Source organism: Plectropomus leopardus, chromosome 14 (genome assembly GCF_026936395.1).
Source record: "Plectropomus leopardus strain MGB_pleo_1.0 chromosome 14, ASM2693639v1, whole genome shotgun sequence".
In the NCBI taxonomy this organism is placed as follows: Eukaryota; Metazoa; Chordata; class Actinopteri; order Perciformes; family Serranidae; genus Plectropomus; species Plectropomus leopardus.
This window is the reverse complement of record NC_142189.1, coordinates 6,861,221-6,878,247: the sequence shown is the minus strand read 5'-3', so window position 1 is coordinate 6,878,247 and position 17,027 is coordinate 6,861,221. Positions and strand designations below refer to the sequence as shown.

Here is a 17,027-nt window from a genome sequence, read left to right as displayed (position 1 = left end):
CCGTTGATCGCTCGCGTTGGCCGCTCCAGATGTGCACTGTCATTCAGTGAGGAAAAAGGGGGGGCTGTTTATATCTTTGGAAAACAGACACCCACTGTGTACGCTTTCTGCCTTTTAGCCCCCCAACAGCACAGCACAGGAGTCGCAGCAGCTCGTTGGATCGCCGCTGCCTCTCTGCGCGCTCTGACCGGAGGGGGCTGGCTCTCCCTGATTGAATCCAGCTGTTGTGAAAGAGGGGGGGGCAGTCAATTTGCATTGATAAATAGTCTTGTAGAGGACGACAGAGCGAGGAGCAGAACAGACATTTTGGAAAAAGGCATTCCTGCAACACTTGGTCAATGTACCGAACCTTCAGCTCGAGCAGACAGCGCTAAATGAGAACCTGGTGTCGGCTTTCGCGTAAAGGCGCATACTTGTTGGGGGGGCGGTGAGAGCGCTGCTGGGAAGTGGCGAGGGGATTTGGGGAGAATTTACGGGTCGTCTAAAGCTTTCGTTTTTGAGAAACCGTAAAGCATGCTGTTTGAAATACGTGGCTTCAGGTTTTGCTCCTCCGCAAGGTCAGTAACCCCTCATTTTCTTTGCGTAACAGTTGTTTTTGCTTTAATTTGAATGATGCTTGCACCGAGTTCCTGCTTTTTCAGAGTTCAAAAACATGAAATTCCCTCTTTGCAGGATGCTGGCAGCTCTGGTATTTATTCTGCTTTGTATCCAGCCAGGACACGGGCAGGTAAGACAGCACCTTTTCATTCATTTAGACCAAGGTCTTGGTCATAGTCTGCAAAACTCGTGACGTCCCTTTTTGCTGTTGTCAACTGCTTTAGAAAACTGTGATTGAACTGTCAGTAAGTCAGGGTGTAAAGATGGAAAAGCATGGTTAAATATGACAAAACTTGAATTATTTACATTATATGATATAATTTTATCAACAGTTTAGTAAGTTAGTAAGTTTGTCAGAAATGTCAAACAGAAACTCATAACAGCCTCTTTATCATCTCTCCTCAGACCTGCACAGAAGGTTTTGCTTATGACCGCAGGGCAAGACAGTGTATAGGTGAGTGACATGACCTCTAGTCTCATATTTTTAAAAGTTACATTATGGGCATGAACCCTATCTACAGTAAAACACATAAAAGAAGTAACAGGACCACAAGCCCACAGATGTTCTTGCTGCAGGAATGGCCTTATCACTGCTCTGCTCTGTATTCCAGATGTGGACGAGTGCCGTATCCTGCCAGATGCTTGCCGTGGAGACATGCGCTGTGTGAACCAGAATGGAGGCTACCTGTGCATGCCGAGGACTCTGTACAACCAGCCATTCAGACCAGAGACTCCAGTGCTGCCTGAGCCGGTTTACCCAGATTCATCGGTTGGGTTTCCTGACACCTTCCTCCCGGCTGCTCCGAGGTCTGTGGAGCCCAGCTACCCCAGAGTGAGAAGCACAGCGCAGTGCATCCTGGGATATGCCCCTGCAGAGGATGGCACCTGTAATGGTGAGTCACTGCTGGTTCACATGCCACCTGATTTTAGAGGTTAATGAAGTGCTCAGATTCATTGCTGAGACTACGTTCACACTGCGTGCCCATTTGGCCCGAATCTGATTTTTTTCCCCCCTGTGTGAATCAGATGTGATTTTTTTAATGACAATGAAGACAGCACAAATTGCATGGAATCTGATCTTTTCAAATCAGATTTGGGTCACTTTCATATGTGGTTTCCTAATCAGATACAGATCTGATTTTGTGAAATTTGACCTCAGTCTGAGCAGCCATGGGAATTGTATTGGAATTCAATGTGACTTTTATGTCAATATCCTACTATTAAATGAAGAAAACTCCATCTGTCTGTCTGCATCCATTTTTCTCCTCGATGGGCTTCCCAATCAATTTGAAATTGTATGTTGCCATTTAGAATTTTCATAAGTAGAGACTGATGAAGCCATTTGTCTAATTCACCCACTGCCTTCACCCGTTTTGTATAAAAATACTTCATAAACTTCCCTTCTTCTTCACTCTCCTACTTAGCATCTGCTTCCACATTCGCCTGCTTCCACTGCACAATAACTTAAAAATTAAACCATAAATGGTCACATCTGTGGCCTCCATATTTATTATGGATTTTTTCCCCTTGTTTACTTACGCACATGCTGTGTGTGACGTTTTTGTTGTTTTCCTGGACATGTGGGCCACATTAGGGCCATTGTAGTCTGACATTGGCCACATTTTAAATGATAATGTTTCGCTCAGTTAAAAATTGGATCAAGAAAAAAAATCCGAATTGAGCACCAAGGCTTGAAGTGTGAACGTATTGTTGCTTTAAGTAAAATTACCATTACAACAATATAAAAATACTTCATTGCAATTTAGTCATGCATTTAAAATGTCACTTAAAGTACAGAAATATTATCAGCAAAGTGCAGCAGAAGAACCAAAAGGTACTTCTGCAGAAAAATGACCCCTGTGACAGATGTACACAGATCAACCACAAAACTAAAACCTCTGACAGGTGAAGCAAATAACATTATCTTGTTACAATGCAATGTTCTGCTTGGAAATTTTGGGTCCTGGCATTCACGTGGATGCCAGTTGACATGTCCCACCAGCTTAAACACTACTACAGACCAAGTATTACAACAGTCCCCGATGGTACTGCCCCGCAGCAGGACGATGCACCATCCCTCATCACAAAAACAGTTCAGGAATGGCCCAAAGAACTCAGGGCATCAACCTGGACAGTCTAACATTTGTGGGACTTGCTGATACCCCAAAGGCCCTGTGTCCATGCTGTGACTAGTCCCCACCATGGATTGGACTTGGATCTAATCTGTCACAGCACATCTGGGTGTGTCCTGTGGCACCAAGGTGTTTGTGGTGGATCCTTTGAGTCTTGTGGATTGCGAGGTGAGGTACTGCCACGTGCAATGGATGCTTGATCAGATTGGGATTTGAAGAATTTGGAGGCCAGGTCTATGCTTTTAGCTCTTTGCTACATTCCTTGGGCCATTCCTTAGGAGTTTTTATGGTTTTGGCATGCTGTACTATACTGCTGTAGGGCCACTGCCTCCAAAAGTGCTGTTACCACTGGAGGGTCTACTTGATCTGTAACAGTATTTGGGTGGGAGCTGCATGTCAAGTGGCATCCACATTAATACCAGAACCAAAGGATTCCCAGCAGAACATAATACTATGAGGAGATCAATTTTATTCACTTCGCCTGTTAGTGGTTTTAATGTTTTAGCTGATCGGTGTATATCTGTAGGCCTAAAGTACATAGTAAGTCCTAGAGGTGGCCCAAGTTATTGTTTTGCAATGTTAGTTTAACCACAGAGTCATAATATATTCAATTTACAAAAATCATGAACCCTTTTTTATTTGCGTATTGTTAAAACAAATTTGCTGAAAGATGTTGCATCTTTGTAATTTTTGAGTTGCATTTTTTGCATATGAGGGTTTGTTTTTTTGTTCACAGGCGCATAACATTACCTTTGGTATCATTCTTTCCAACGTTACTTCTTCATGGTTCTCTCCTGCAGCTTGATTGTATATAGTCGGATTGGTTCAAATTAAGTGGATCCAGGATAGTTGATTTAGGAGATGAAGTGAAATGAATCATGGTTACGCTTTTTAAATAATATACTTTTAATCTTTGGTAAAGCAGTGTCAAATATATCCAAATCAAAAGGCTCTAAGTCCAACTGAAGTCATGAATCATTGGCGTTAATGTTGAGTTGCAAGTCTTTTTTTTCTTTTGTCTAGTCTAAAATCATCAAATTTGTGAGTCTTGTTGAAACTATGTGACTCAAGTTCACACAGCTGAAACTAAATATTGTGGCGTTAAAAGCACACCATTTCCATCTAACATGTATAAGTATATAATTATAAAGCAGAATGAAATAAAGTGACGTATCTCAAAGTTTTAGTCAACCATAGTACTTGTGTAAATGTTCTTGTGTAAGTTGTGCTGTGTAGCAGGCCTCCCTTTTCTTGTCTTCATGACATATTTAAAAATATGGCGGAAATTCCACTTCACCCAAGTCTGTGAGTCTCATTTATCAAAACTTGTCAGCTTTTCCTGAAGTGCTGCACATTGTATTCAGTTGTTTGTTTATAGCAGCTAAACACAGAAATCTTTGTTAGTTATTCTCAGTGGGTCAGCATGTGCTCCCATTCATTACAGTTAGTGAACGCAGCCAATGAGCCTGAAGTCAGTTTTCAGTGGCTGCAGAGCCGAGTGAGATCGTGACCCCTGAAATGGAGCTATGTCCCCTCACAACCCATTTAGCAAAGAGTTCTTTTCCCTTTCAGACTGTTTTATTTTATGTTTTAGGGTCTTGAGGACAGTATCCATTAGTGCATATGCTTGTTTGCAGGGATTAGAGAATAGAGTAGTTTTGTGTAATGGATATATAATGTTTTTCTGGTTTATCTCCAGTTGGAATCCACTTTAAATTATAGTCAGATTTTTCATGGTATCCTTAATTTTAGTGGCTCTCTCTGCTGCCAAAAGAGCACAATGATGCATAGATGTTGGCACGTCCTGAGTGTTCAAATCATGTTTTAAAGGGACAAACCCCAAAATCAAAAATACACATTTTCCATCTTACCTGTAGTGCTGTTCATCAATCCAGATTTTTGTTGGTTTTTCAAATGTATTTTTTGGTGCTTTGAGCACTACAAGCTGAGTGACATCTAGTTCCAATATATTTGAGAGAAGGCAGACGTCTCTACGGCCGATATCTCCAAACTTCAAAACAATCTTGACTGATAAATAGCACTACAGGTAAGAGGAAAAATATGTATTTTTGATATTTGGGTAAACTGCCCCTTTAAGAATTATTACTGCTTAATTACTCTAGTCTGTAATCTGCAGCAACAGTTTGCAGTTTCAAATCTCTGCAGCAACTCTGCTCGAAAGATGTGGATGTTTTGAGTCTCTACATCTGCCACCTCCTGTTTATCAGATGTTTGAGTGAAACTAGAGGGACGTGGTGACACGAGGGAAACGCGGTGTTACTCATTAGAGATTATGGTTGAACTCTAGGGGGAATGCATGAATCCATCAAATCACAGAGACAGATGGCGTTTGATGTTCGGTGCAGCGTCATGTCTGCCGTCACCCAGCTGCAGCGGAGGGGCCCTCAGCTCCTCACACTGAGGACATTTCTGCTCTCTGACTGATTCTGTTGCATTTCACAACCGCGACAGATCCCAGCTGTCAGATAAACACTACATGTCTGATGTTTTCCCCCGCCCAGCTGTCTTACATACATCTGAGCATAATTTCCCCAGAGTGTCCAGCCGGGACGAGCTGTTGAAAACAGCCTCCCTAAAGTCCATTTGGGGTGTTTTTGGCTAAATCAGCCGTGACCCTGTAATGAGTGGAAAATGTAGTACAGTTTTCTCCCTCTGAAGAAAACGTTGTAGCTCATGCACAAATACGGACTGTTTCTCTTTGTAAGTGAAAAGGCTTGACAGGGAATCAGCTCGCAACCTTGTTTGGGTAAACTACACCATCACGGTGCCAAACATGAGGTCATGTGTTGCCAAATCTGTGCCTGCAGAACAGGCATGCCTCTGTGGGGTTCATTCCTAACAAGTCCTCACACCCCTTGAGGCTGGTGTGTGTGTGTGTGTGTGTGTGTGTGTGTGTGTGTGTGTGTGTGGTGATGTAATGGGTTGCTGATTGATGCAGCTATGGGGCAGAAATTACACAGACTGTGACTTCCCGTCTGAACCTGCAACAAACATGGCTTTGTCCTTAAGTTAATGGAGCTACACTCCTTCAGTGTCACTAATGGCACCAGTCTGGGAGAACAATAGAACAAATTAGCCATTTTGCATTTGTGGGTTTGTTTTTTCTAGGTCAGATTTGTCCTAGAAAGGCCTTTTACAAGCAACGTCATGGTGTGTTTTAGTCTTAGCTTTGTTTTAACTGGTTTCTAAAGCTGGTCCATGTTGGTCACTGATGTTGGTTGATAAGACCTGAGTCGCACATAACTTTATACCCCTTTCCCACCAAAATCAGCATGTGCATGTGGGTTTATAAACATGGGTACACCCACTAAGAATAGGCCATAGACTGCTTTCCCATTACCAGTAGAGCAGAGGTGTGTACATGGCTCTGCAGCAGATGAGTCTGCCTTTCTGTGTGTGTGTGTGTGTCGATCTTTATTTATATGTCCATTCAACGAACATTCAGTGGATATATCTCTTTCTGATTCAGTGTGTCTTTCAAACTCGGTGCAGACTAATTTGGAGCGATGTTTTAGCGCTGCTGAGGAGGAAATGGACAGTCATTAATGGTAGCTGTAATGACATCTCACCTGTGAAAGGAGCTGAAATGATTGCATTCCCACGGGTATTGTGCCTCCATTAATGCCAATTGGAGCTGGAGGAAAAATACCTGTAGCTACTCCAGAGTTACTTGATTGGGGTGTATATGCTGATTGTACACTTTCCCATTGAAGTATGAAGACAGATGTTAGCAGGTGTTTTTGTGCAGTGGGAATGAGGCTTTAGAGTTCATGTTTGAAGTGCTGGATGGGGTTTAGGTCTCTTTGCAGACCAGTCAGGTTCTTCTCACCTGTCATTTCTAAGAGGACATGGTTTTGTGCACAGGGGCATTGCCATGTTGAAACCGGAAGGGTCCTTCCTCAAAGTACTGACTCAGAATAGGAAGCAGAATCATATTTAAAAGAAATATCAAACATTTTCATTTAAATAAATGTATCAATCGAGGAATGAAGTAACACACAGGTGTTGTGATGATGAAAAACATTACACTTGCAGTATCATGAATTGGGTGTCTATGGTGACATTTCTGGGAATAATCACAGGCGGCATATAGCAAGTGACATGTTTTCCTTCATCCAGCAGTGGTTGGTCAGCCAGAAATTTTCGGTGGAGCAACAGACTCGCTCTTCATCTCGCTTGTGTGTGAAGCGGTGTGCTGTTTTTTCCTCTCTGCTAGCGTTGCTAGTGCTAGGTGACACTTCTAGGAAAACCCAGTCACCAGAAAAACATGTTTTTGGCATTGTACGTTTCTGTAAACCAAGGACATGTTACATTTGCACGTTATTACATTGAAACGTCACATTTGGCTTAAAAGACTTGGTTCTGGGGGCATGAACTGGCACAGATGCAGCAGTGTCACGGCAAAAACAACTGCTTTTCATGGCAGTATCCCCAGTGGAAAAGCAGCAAAAGGTTGCTTAAAGACACTCAAGTTTGGGAGAAAAGCTGCTAAGCACAAGTGGTTGTGTTGTTTGTTGGTCTTGAGCAGTGGTCTGCAGCTTGACATGTGTCTCACCAAGGTAACACTATCCATCTCCATCATCATCTCCTCTACTTTCTGATGTCAAGTCAGCCCATACCATGTTGATAGAAACATTGATTGGCTACTTATGAAACATACAGATCTAATGTATCCATGGTTTGCAGAAACGTACAATGCAAACATTTTCTTCTGGCGACTGAACAGTTTTTCTGGTCTCTGCTAGTTTTGTGAGTAAATGGTTTCTATGGCACAACAAGCAACTGAAAGTATCTTTGGAAAATGAGATCCAAAGTGCTATGACTACAGGTGCCTCCAAAGAGAATTTGCTTTCTTGACGAGCATCAGATAAGAAGAGTGATACCACTCTCGTGTCTGTATGTTCAATATGAAGTCAAAACCAGGGGCCAGTTAACATAGCATAAAGCCTGCAGACAACTAGCCATAACAGATCCTATCTCGTTTATTTAATCCAAACAAAAACACAACTTAAGACTGCAACTGGTTTTTGTATGGATCAAACTAACAAGATAAAGAGACGCTGGGAGGTGGATGTTATTATCTTTAGATAGAACCAAGCTAACTTTGCACCCACTGTTTTCAGTGTTTATACTAAGCTAAGATAATAATCTCCTTGCTCCAGCTTCGTATTCACCTTCATTGCTGTATTAGTATGTATTTCAAAACTTTTGACCAAAATAATGGCAGATAAGAGAATATGTTGTTGTAATTTTGGTGAACTGACCCTTTAAGTGGGAGATGGATTGCTCAAGCACATCTTTACTCATTGTCATATGAACCAGCAGAGTGTTGTAAGTCACATGATGCCTCCAGAGATCAGATACTGTGTTTTTCTTCACATGGGACTCTGCTGTTCATTTCCGCTCGTAACTTCAGTTTTGGGGATTTTCTTATTTTTGCTCGAGCTCAAGGATTACATGCTCCTCTATGGCTGCAGAAAAATATCCAAAACTGCGGGCTTTTTGAAACCAACAGATAGATTCAAAAATGCACTGTAGTTGATCTAAAAACAAGACGGATTGCTTGTAATCACATTAAGTGTATTTTCCTTGTGGTTTGAGGGCAGACGATGAACGCTGCTGACATGTTAAAGAGGAACTACATCCATTTTCAAAATTCACACATGTTCTAGCTATGGTCTAAGGCAGCTCAGAAATATAAGTAAACATGAAAGACTTTCTCCCAAATCCAAAAACTACAGTGCTAAAACTCAAATTTGTGATGTCATCACGTATAAAGTCACTGACAATAAACTGTGAATAAATGACACTGAATGCCTGTTTACACCTGGTATTAACATGTGATATGATCCCAAGTGGACTGCGCTAAATCCACGCGTAAACGACCACCAGGATACACCATGATCTTCAGACCTCTTGCTGAGGTGGTCTGCGACACATTTGGCCACATATCTTTAGTAGTATAAATACTAATGATCTTATTTATTCATTCATTTATTTATTTATTTATATAGCACCTTTTAAAACATGCCTTACAAAGTGCTTCACAAATGCATGTAAACACTGAAAAATAAATCGGGGAATGAATTTATTAATCTAGTTTCAGTAGATTAAAGTTGCTTGTTCATAAAAGTGTTTTTTTAGTAGACGTTTAAAGCAGATATGTCTCCAGCATGCAGGACGTGTTGGAGGTTTTGGTGACAGCAAGCAAACCCTTTTATAACTTGCCCATTTAATTACAAGTTGGACAAAGTGTGGCACGACCGTCCATCGTACATTTTGAATTCTTTTGACAGTGATATCTATAGATTTACTGACGCAGCCACGAACATGATAAGATAGCATGCTCGTGAGAGTGTGGATGTAATAACTGTGTGGGGCCTTTTGACCCTCTAGTGTAAGTTGTGTTGGCAGTAATGAAATCTGAACACAAGTGATCAGCTGGAGACACACAGGTGACAACGAGGATGTATCCCAGCTGTCCACTTGTTGTTGTTTTTTTCAACAATTCACAGGAGTAAAGTCCAACAGTACAGATGTGTGTTTGTTTCGTTTTTTATAAGCTGAAATATCCCCGCTTTACCCCACCTGCAATCCCCTCTCTACTCATAAAGGTGAATAAATGAAATGATAAAATAAAATACATAACTATCAAGAAGAATTAAAGTTAAAGAGGTGATTAAATGAATTATAGAAATAATTTTTAAAAAAGAAAACAAAATAAAACAAATTAAAAAGGGGGATAGCTGTCCACTTGTTTATTGGATCACCAACGCATGCTCATATGACATCACAAGTTTGAGACTTGCTTCTTTGGTTTCTGGCTTTACGAGAGATTAGCTCATGTTCACGAATATTAATTGAATTTTCCTATGAAATCTGTTAATAACACATTGGAATTCTTAGTTTAGGTGGAGTTCTCCTTTAGCATTTGGAATCAAGATGATCTGGTATTTAAAGTCACTGGGGATCACTTTAAATCAGTTTGTGTACAAATTTGGTATGTGGTCAACTCTTTTTTAGTTTTCCTTTATTCAGGCATTTCAAACAAATCCCATCCATCATGTCTCCCCTGAAGCTGATCGGGGTTGTCAGCGGTGACCCCGAGGCTCGTGGGCAGCTCATGAAACAGTCTATATAAGGAAACACTCCTGCAGCTCATGTGTGTGTACGTTGGAGATCTGCGGTAAGGCTACACATGGGGTGCAGATGACTTTCAGAAAAGTTTTGACTGGTAACTGCAAGCAGGTGTTGGGGGGCCGTGTAGCTGTTGGCCAGAGGCCGAGCGCTGCGGGCCCCCTCCACCCCCGTGAAGGGCCAGTGGTCCAAGTTGGCACAAAGGCCAACGGTCCCACCGACAGACGTTATCGCTTTTCAAAGCTTCCTGTCCAAACACAAATTTGGGCTCCCACACACTTCCCCCACCGGGTACCTAGAGATTGGTGACTTCATGGTCTGAGAACCATAAACAGAGGTGGAATTTTTCATTTGTCATATCCTCATAAGGAAATGTGGCCATTATGATGTAGTGTTTGAGCTGCTCCAAGGGCGTCGGAGGAATTCAGATTGTAATCTGAGGAAATGCAGCATCAACTGTAAATTGATGCTGCAATGAAATCTTAACTGTTGTGTTAAGAGTTTTTCTAAATGCAGGGTGGTGAAAACCTGAGTGCTGGACAAACAGACTTTCGACTAAAAGATTGTCGGTGCGATCTCCAAGCCAGCGGTCTGGTGGACACGCTGTTGAGCAGAGCATGTAACCCTCGAACGCTGCAGGAGAGTTACCATCAGTAGGCTGTGCTGCTTTTGTGTAGCTTTTATGATTTGCAATTTTTATCTAGAAATATAACATCAGTATTGTAAATCAGCAAAAACAAACAGAACTTCCCGCTCACATCCAGTTGACACACAGAAACAAAGATGGGTCAACCTCATAAGAGTAGGAAAGCGTAACTCCTGCATGAAAATCAATATCATTAATGTGCTTTCTGTTTAGTTTTGCATCCCATATAGCATTGTCTAATGTGCAGACATCTTTCCCAACTATGGCAACCTTAAAATGAGGCTCTCCAGATGTCGCTTTGTGTAGATTTCTAGGACTTACTGCCAAACTGAATCATAAAAACCATGGATGCACTCCAATAAAATCACACTGAAAGTTAGAAGAGTACTCATAATACAGTAAGAAATTTCTTATATAGTTAATTTTCTAAATCTGTTTGATTTTTTTTACCATAATAACCCTATACAGAATATTACAAGGCACTATAAATGTATATATTTAGAATGATAGTATCTAATCAAAGTTTTATTTATTACTGGCTGTAACAGCTGGCATTGTTCTCACCTTGTGAGTGTGTGTGTGTGTGTGTGTGTGTGTGTGTGTGTGTGTGTGTGTGTGTGTGTGTGTGTGTGTGTGTGTGTAACATCGTGGCAAAATGTGTCCCTGGTGATGTTTACTGTTAAAAGAACTACCACAGCAGCTGTTTAGTGGTTTATTAGTTTAACACGTGTTAGTCTGTCTGTTGCCAGATTTTTCTCGAAACTTTACAGGTGTGTAGTTAAGAGCACAATGAAGGTTGTGTCCGAAGATGAAAATTTAAATTAAAGTAGTAGAGTGCTGTATCAGGACTGTAATGATCCCATGGAGGAAGCTCTGTAGTTTATATTATTATTGTTGTTGTTGTTGTTGTTGTTGTTGCTCTTTTAGTGTCCATATTTCATTTGGTGATTCTTTTATGTAACTTAGGTGCTGTGACAGTGTAATTTCTCTTTAGGTTGAATAAAGTACACTAACTATCCATCTAGGTAGCTATCTAGTTACTTACATTCTTGACTCAGGAATCAACAATTTTTTTGTTTGTTTTTGTTTTTGTTTTTGTTTTTTTGCTTTTTCTGCAAAAAAGGGGAAAAGACTATTAACACCTCTCACTCACCTCTCTCTGACTCTTCTCTCTGTTCCAGATATTGATGAATGTGAGACAAACTCTCATCACTGTAACCCCACCCAGGTCTGCATCAACACCTCAGGTGGATACACCTGTTCCTGCACTGAGGGATACTGGCTCATCGGTGGACAGTGTCAGGGTGAGTGAACATCAGCCGCCGCTGTCAGTCGTTTTGAAGGAGTCGTTTTGTATATTTTAAGTAATTAACTTCACAGTGCACACTTTTTTTTTACATTAGAGCAAAAAGTTTTCAAAAGCATATCAGTCTGTTGAGTAAAGGTTGTGAAAATCAACTTGCACAGATGTAAAACTCACTTTAGTAAGCTAATCCATCATAGTGAGAATTGTTGTTGTGCAGTATTGCATTTACTAATAGCAACAGTTGAACCCCCTTTGTTTGTATGTATGTTTGGGGAATATATGACATGTAAAAAGTTTGACCACTTTTGCTGCTAAAAAGGCAGAGTATTTACAAGCCATGTCATGAAAAATCTGAGAGACAAATGGTGATAAAACACTGTGAGGAGAATGACGTAAATTCAGCGATTTATAGCATAATAAAAAGATTGATTTTCTAATGTTTGTGATGTTTTCCATGAAATCACAGGTAATGAAAAAAATAAGCCAAGTAGGGATATCAGTGCAAGTATGTCCTAAAATTAAGACCATATTGTTTGTAACCACAGTTGGATAATGCAGAAAAGACAATGCTGCTTTTTGTCTTCATTTACAGTATGACTTCACCACCTCAGAAAGCTTTAGAATAGCGCCCTGTGCAGGTTATGTGCAGTAAAGCAGCTCAGCAGAGATCAAATCAACAATGCACAACCGTTTTTATTTCTCTCACAGGAAACAGATCTACAGTGTTATGATTTATAACCAGTTTGTCTCTTTCTTCTCGGCCAGACATTGATGAATGTCGCTATGGTTACTGCCAACAGCTGTGCGCCAACGTCCCCGGCTCTTATTCCTGCTCCTGTAACCCCGGCTTCATTCTCAACCCAGACAGCCGGACCTGTCAAGGTACACACACACACTTACACACACAGGCACACACACACATACACATGCACACACACACACACACACACACACACACACACACACACACACACACACACACACACACACACACGACCACACACACATCTTAAACTTGCATCCACTGTTTGTCCCTGCAGATGTGGATGAGTGTATAGAAGCACTGTGCAGTCACGGCTGCTTCAACACATACGGCTCCTTCATGTGCAACTGTGATGAGGGATTCGAGCTGGCGGCTGATGGCACTACTTGCATAGGTAAGACGACCTGGTGCTGTTATTTTGTTTTTTCCAAAAGTGTCTAATGAGCGACCACTGATCAGTTTCTTCTTACTCTGAGATCTAAAATGTAGTTCATCAGTAGAGCTCTCTGTAGTAGCCCTGGTGGCTGGACTGTCAATTTACTGCTGAATGTTTTTTATTTTCATGTCTTTATGATATTTCTATTTTTTATTCCTGTGTGTATGTGTTGTATGAGTCACTAGATGCCTGAATTTAACTTGGATATAATCAAGTATCTATCTGTCTAGAGTAAAACTGATATAATACATGATAACATTAACACAGACCATCATTCATCTGTTTTGTATATATATATGTGTGTGTGTGTGTGTGTTCAGTTTCATTGTTGACCATTGTTGACCTGTGTCATGTGCCTCTTTAAACATCGCACCTGTGTAATCCACAGACCTGGTTGGATTTGAGCGCAGTAGTCCGTCGCTGTTAGGAAACACAGAGCAGCCCTCACAGTCTTCTTCTGATTAGTATTAATCCTTCTTTTATTCCTTGTAGACTTGGATGAGTGCAGCTTCTCTGAGTTTCTGTGTCAGTACAGATGCGTGAACACACCCGGCTCATTCTCCTGCATCTGCCCGCCGGGATATTACGTGTTTGAGGACGGCAGGAGCTGTGAAGGTAAAGTTCAGGACAGAAAGACAACTGAATAAAAGTCTGTTTTCAATGTCAATTTTGCTGCAGTTTAGATGTCACAGATGGCAAATATTCGGACAACTGTAGATGAAAATATTACTCAAAAAGCTGCTGTGAGTTGTCTTGCTATGTGTAGTGAATCAGGAAAGTTTTGAATGTAATTTAATCCAGTTTTCTTTGTAGCTAGGAATGTTTTCTCACCTTAAACTTGTTTTATTTGAGGCTTTTGTATTTGGTTTAAATGGCACATCTGCACCTAACATCACACTAAAGATATTTAATGAAACTTAAACCAGCATTTAGATTATGTGCATGTTTACTGATCAGTTTTTTACATCAGCTATTGATTAAAAGAAGTGTAATTTTCATTATTAATGTGTTCTGTGTTACATTTTCAGTCATTCAATACCATGTTGCTGATGTGATGCTTTTTCAATGTTGTTTCTCTGATGATGTTGATGTTCTAACTGACTTTGATTGTTGTGTGTTTGATTTTGAAGATATCAATGAATGTGACACTGGTAACAACACCTGTACAACAGCACAAGTATGTTTCAATTTCCAGGGAGGCTACACATGCCTGGACCCTTTACAGTGTCACCCTCCTTACATCGAAGTTAGTGACAAGTGAGTGTTTCCAATGCATTTTCCCCAACTGTTTCCCATCCTTTGGATGCATCTTTATCTATGTTCTTCTATGTTTATATTGTCTTATATGCTGTATTATAACTGACCCCTGTGTGTCGTCCTCTGCAGTCAGTGCATGTGTTCAGCTGAGAACCCTGCCTGCAGGGACAAACCCTTCACTATTCTGTACCGACACATGGACTTGTCGTCGGGGCGCAGTGTGCCTGCAGACATCTTCCAGATGCAGGCCACCACGCGCTACCCCGGCGCCTTTTACATCTTCCAGATAAAGTCTGGCAACGAAGGACGAGAGTTTTACATGAGAGTGAGTACTTCCATCTATAAACTGTGGACAAGATGGAAAAATGTTGTATAATATAGTGACCTTACTGCAGAGGCGTAAGACTTACTGAGGAAAAAACTTGGAGTACTCTGTTGGTCTTTATAATAATTTAGTAATTTAACCCTTTGAAGATTGAAAATTCAATTTGCTTGTCATTAAACTGCATATTTGCATACACAGAATGAAACGTTCCTCACCAGCTCATTGCAGTGCATTTGAGTTCTATGCAAATTAAAAAGGCAAACCTGAACAAATTTGCCTGATTATTTACAAAAAAAATGGTAAGAAGGCAATGAGCAATGACGGAAGAAATTACCTAAATAAAATGTCAAGAAATTGGTAAAAAGTTTAAGAAAATTACACTGAAAGTATTAAAAATAAATGAATAAATTAACAAAACAAGGAAGAGTGGTGTCACTCCAGGTTTCAAAGGGTTAAAGTCACAGTCCCTTGTTTCATAATGTAAGTGTCTATAGGGCTCCCAAATCTCCAAATATACTCCAAATTAATTACAAATTGTATAGTTTTGTGGATTTAAAAGCAGTGATGCAAATTTTGGGATTATACCAAATTTTCTCATTTTGGGGCACTGTGACAAATGTAGGGACTGCAATAAAGAACACCTTTTAGGGTGTTTACTCCAAATTTGGGTGATTTGGACATACTGTAACTCCATATATTTAACAGTTTGCCACATTTTGCGATTTCGGTGGCAGCCTCTTTTTAAAATGCATTGTGTGGTATTTTGCCCTCATCAGTCACTATCGAGTAATAATCCAAACAAAATTTAGAGTTTAAGGTCATGTATTTGATCCCACTCTCACATTTATTTTAAAATCATGCATGTTGTGTTTGGAGTGCCTGGATTGCCTTGCTGTTTGCATTTAAAAAGCTCAATTTAAAAAACAAAATCTGAATATAAATCATGAAAACATATATTATTCAGCTCTGATATTATTTGTTTATAGACCAACAGGTGTTTTCTAGGAGACATTTTGACATGTTGCAGTTGGAGAAAAAAAGTATGGAAAAAAAGTATATTAGCTGAGTTTCTGAGACATTTGACAGACTTCTTCCTACTAAAAGAGGCCTGAAAGTCTGCTGTGAAAAAAGGTGTATATGACAAGTAAACACATAGGGTAAAACATCTGTACAGAAAAAATCAGATTTAAAACATGAAGCACCTGAATTTGGCCAGTAGATGGAGCAACATGTGTTTTTAATGTCTTTTGGAGGGGGATTTTTACATAAATACAGACTTAGAAGAGACTTTTTTAAAGAGGATTTTAGTGTATAAAGATGCTCAGTGGCATGATAAAGTAACCACATAAGCTTTTATCTTTCTAAAGTTACTTTCCTGTTTAAACAAGCCCTGTTCTGACCTCACGCACTATGGAAAACACATTAACTTTCCTTGACTTTGTGCTTGTGTTTGCTAGTAGTAAATGATACGACAAAGCCCTGGGACTTGGTTTTGCTCCATCATGTGCAGCTGTCAGATTCCAGCGTTTCCTGTATTTCATTCCTCACATTCTTCTCTTGTCATCTTTTATATTTCAGCAAACCAGTAATGTGAGCGCCACACTCGTCCTGTCGCGGCCAATCAAAGGGCCCAGAGAGCTGGTGCTGGACTTGGAGATGGTCACAGTCAACAACGTCATCAACTTCAGAGGCAGCTCCATCATACGTCTGACGGTATTTGTCTCAGAGCACCCGTTCTGAGCGTCCCAAATGAACTTTAGCAACCCCAAAGAGTCAAGCTGCTGGGTTTGTTTGAGACAGCTCATAACCTTTTTTGTTTGTTTGTTTTTTTTAAAAATCATTATGCCATCCTCAATAAAGACACGTCCGAGAAAGACTCAGCCGAGACCAGCTGATGGGAAAGCATCGCTGTGCTTAAATCCCCACCCTGGTTTAATGGACACTGAGCTTTTATGGCTGCGATATGGACTTTCGACACAGAGGGATATTTATGGTGTACAATTTCTGACATCCTCTATTTAGAAAATGACCCGAAAATGATGGAAATTACCCTCAATGAGTGCCAGCGTATACACAATACAGTTTTTTTTACCCCCAGTTGTCTGTGAATTTTCATCCCATCAGATAAGCTGTGAAAGTGACTTTCATATTCCTGAATTCAAGAGCTGTCGTTGCATCACGATCAGATCATATTGTTGTTTTTTTATGAGACGGGAGGCGAGGCGGTTACCTGAGCAGAAGTGTAATTGTGCATTTGCAGTGGCAATATTTGAAATGATGTAACAACCAGTCATCAACTGAATTATTGATCACAGTTTCTTTAAGACCAATAAATGTCTTCACCACACAGCCGTCAGTGGCATGAGCCAACTCCTGAACTATAGCTATTTTTGGGGGAATTTTTTTC

The 17,027-nt window shown here is 40.5% G+C and overlaps 1 protein-coding gene across 1 annotated transcript; it reads left to right on the top strand.

Annotated features, from left to right (window-relative positions):
- Positions 1-139: 139 nt before the first annotated feature.
- fbln5 (fibulin 5) lies at positions 140-16,969 on the top strand. The gene is made up of 11 exons (XM_042500106.2): positions 140-557; positions 673-727; positions 1,003-1,051; positions 1,209-1,490; positions 11,715-11,837; positions 12,605-12,721; positions 12,880-12,996; positions 13,531-13,653; positions 14,169-14,295; positions 14,425-14,620; positions 16,199-16,969. The coding sequence occupies exons 1-11, from the start codon at positions 514-516 to the stop codon at positions 16,358-16,360; spliced, it is 1,395 nt and encodes a 464-aa protein (XP_042356040.1). The 5' UTR covers positions 140-513; the 3' UTR covers positions 16,361-16,969.
- Positions 16,970-17,027: the final 58 nt, after the last annotated feature.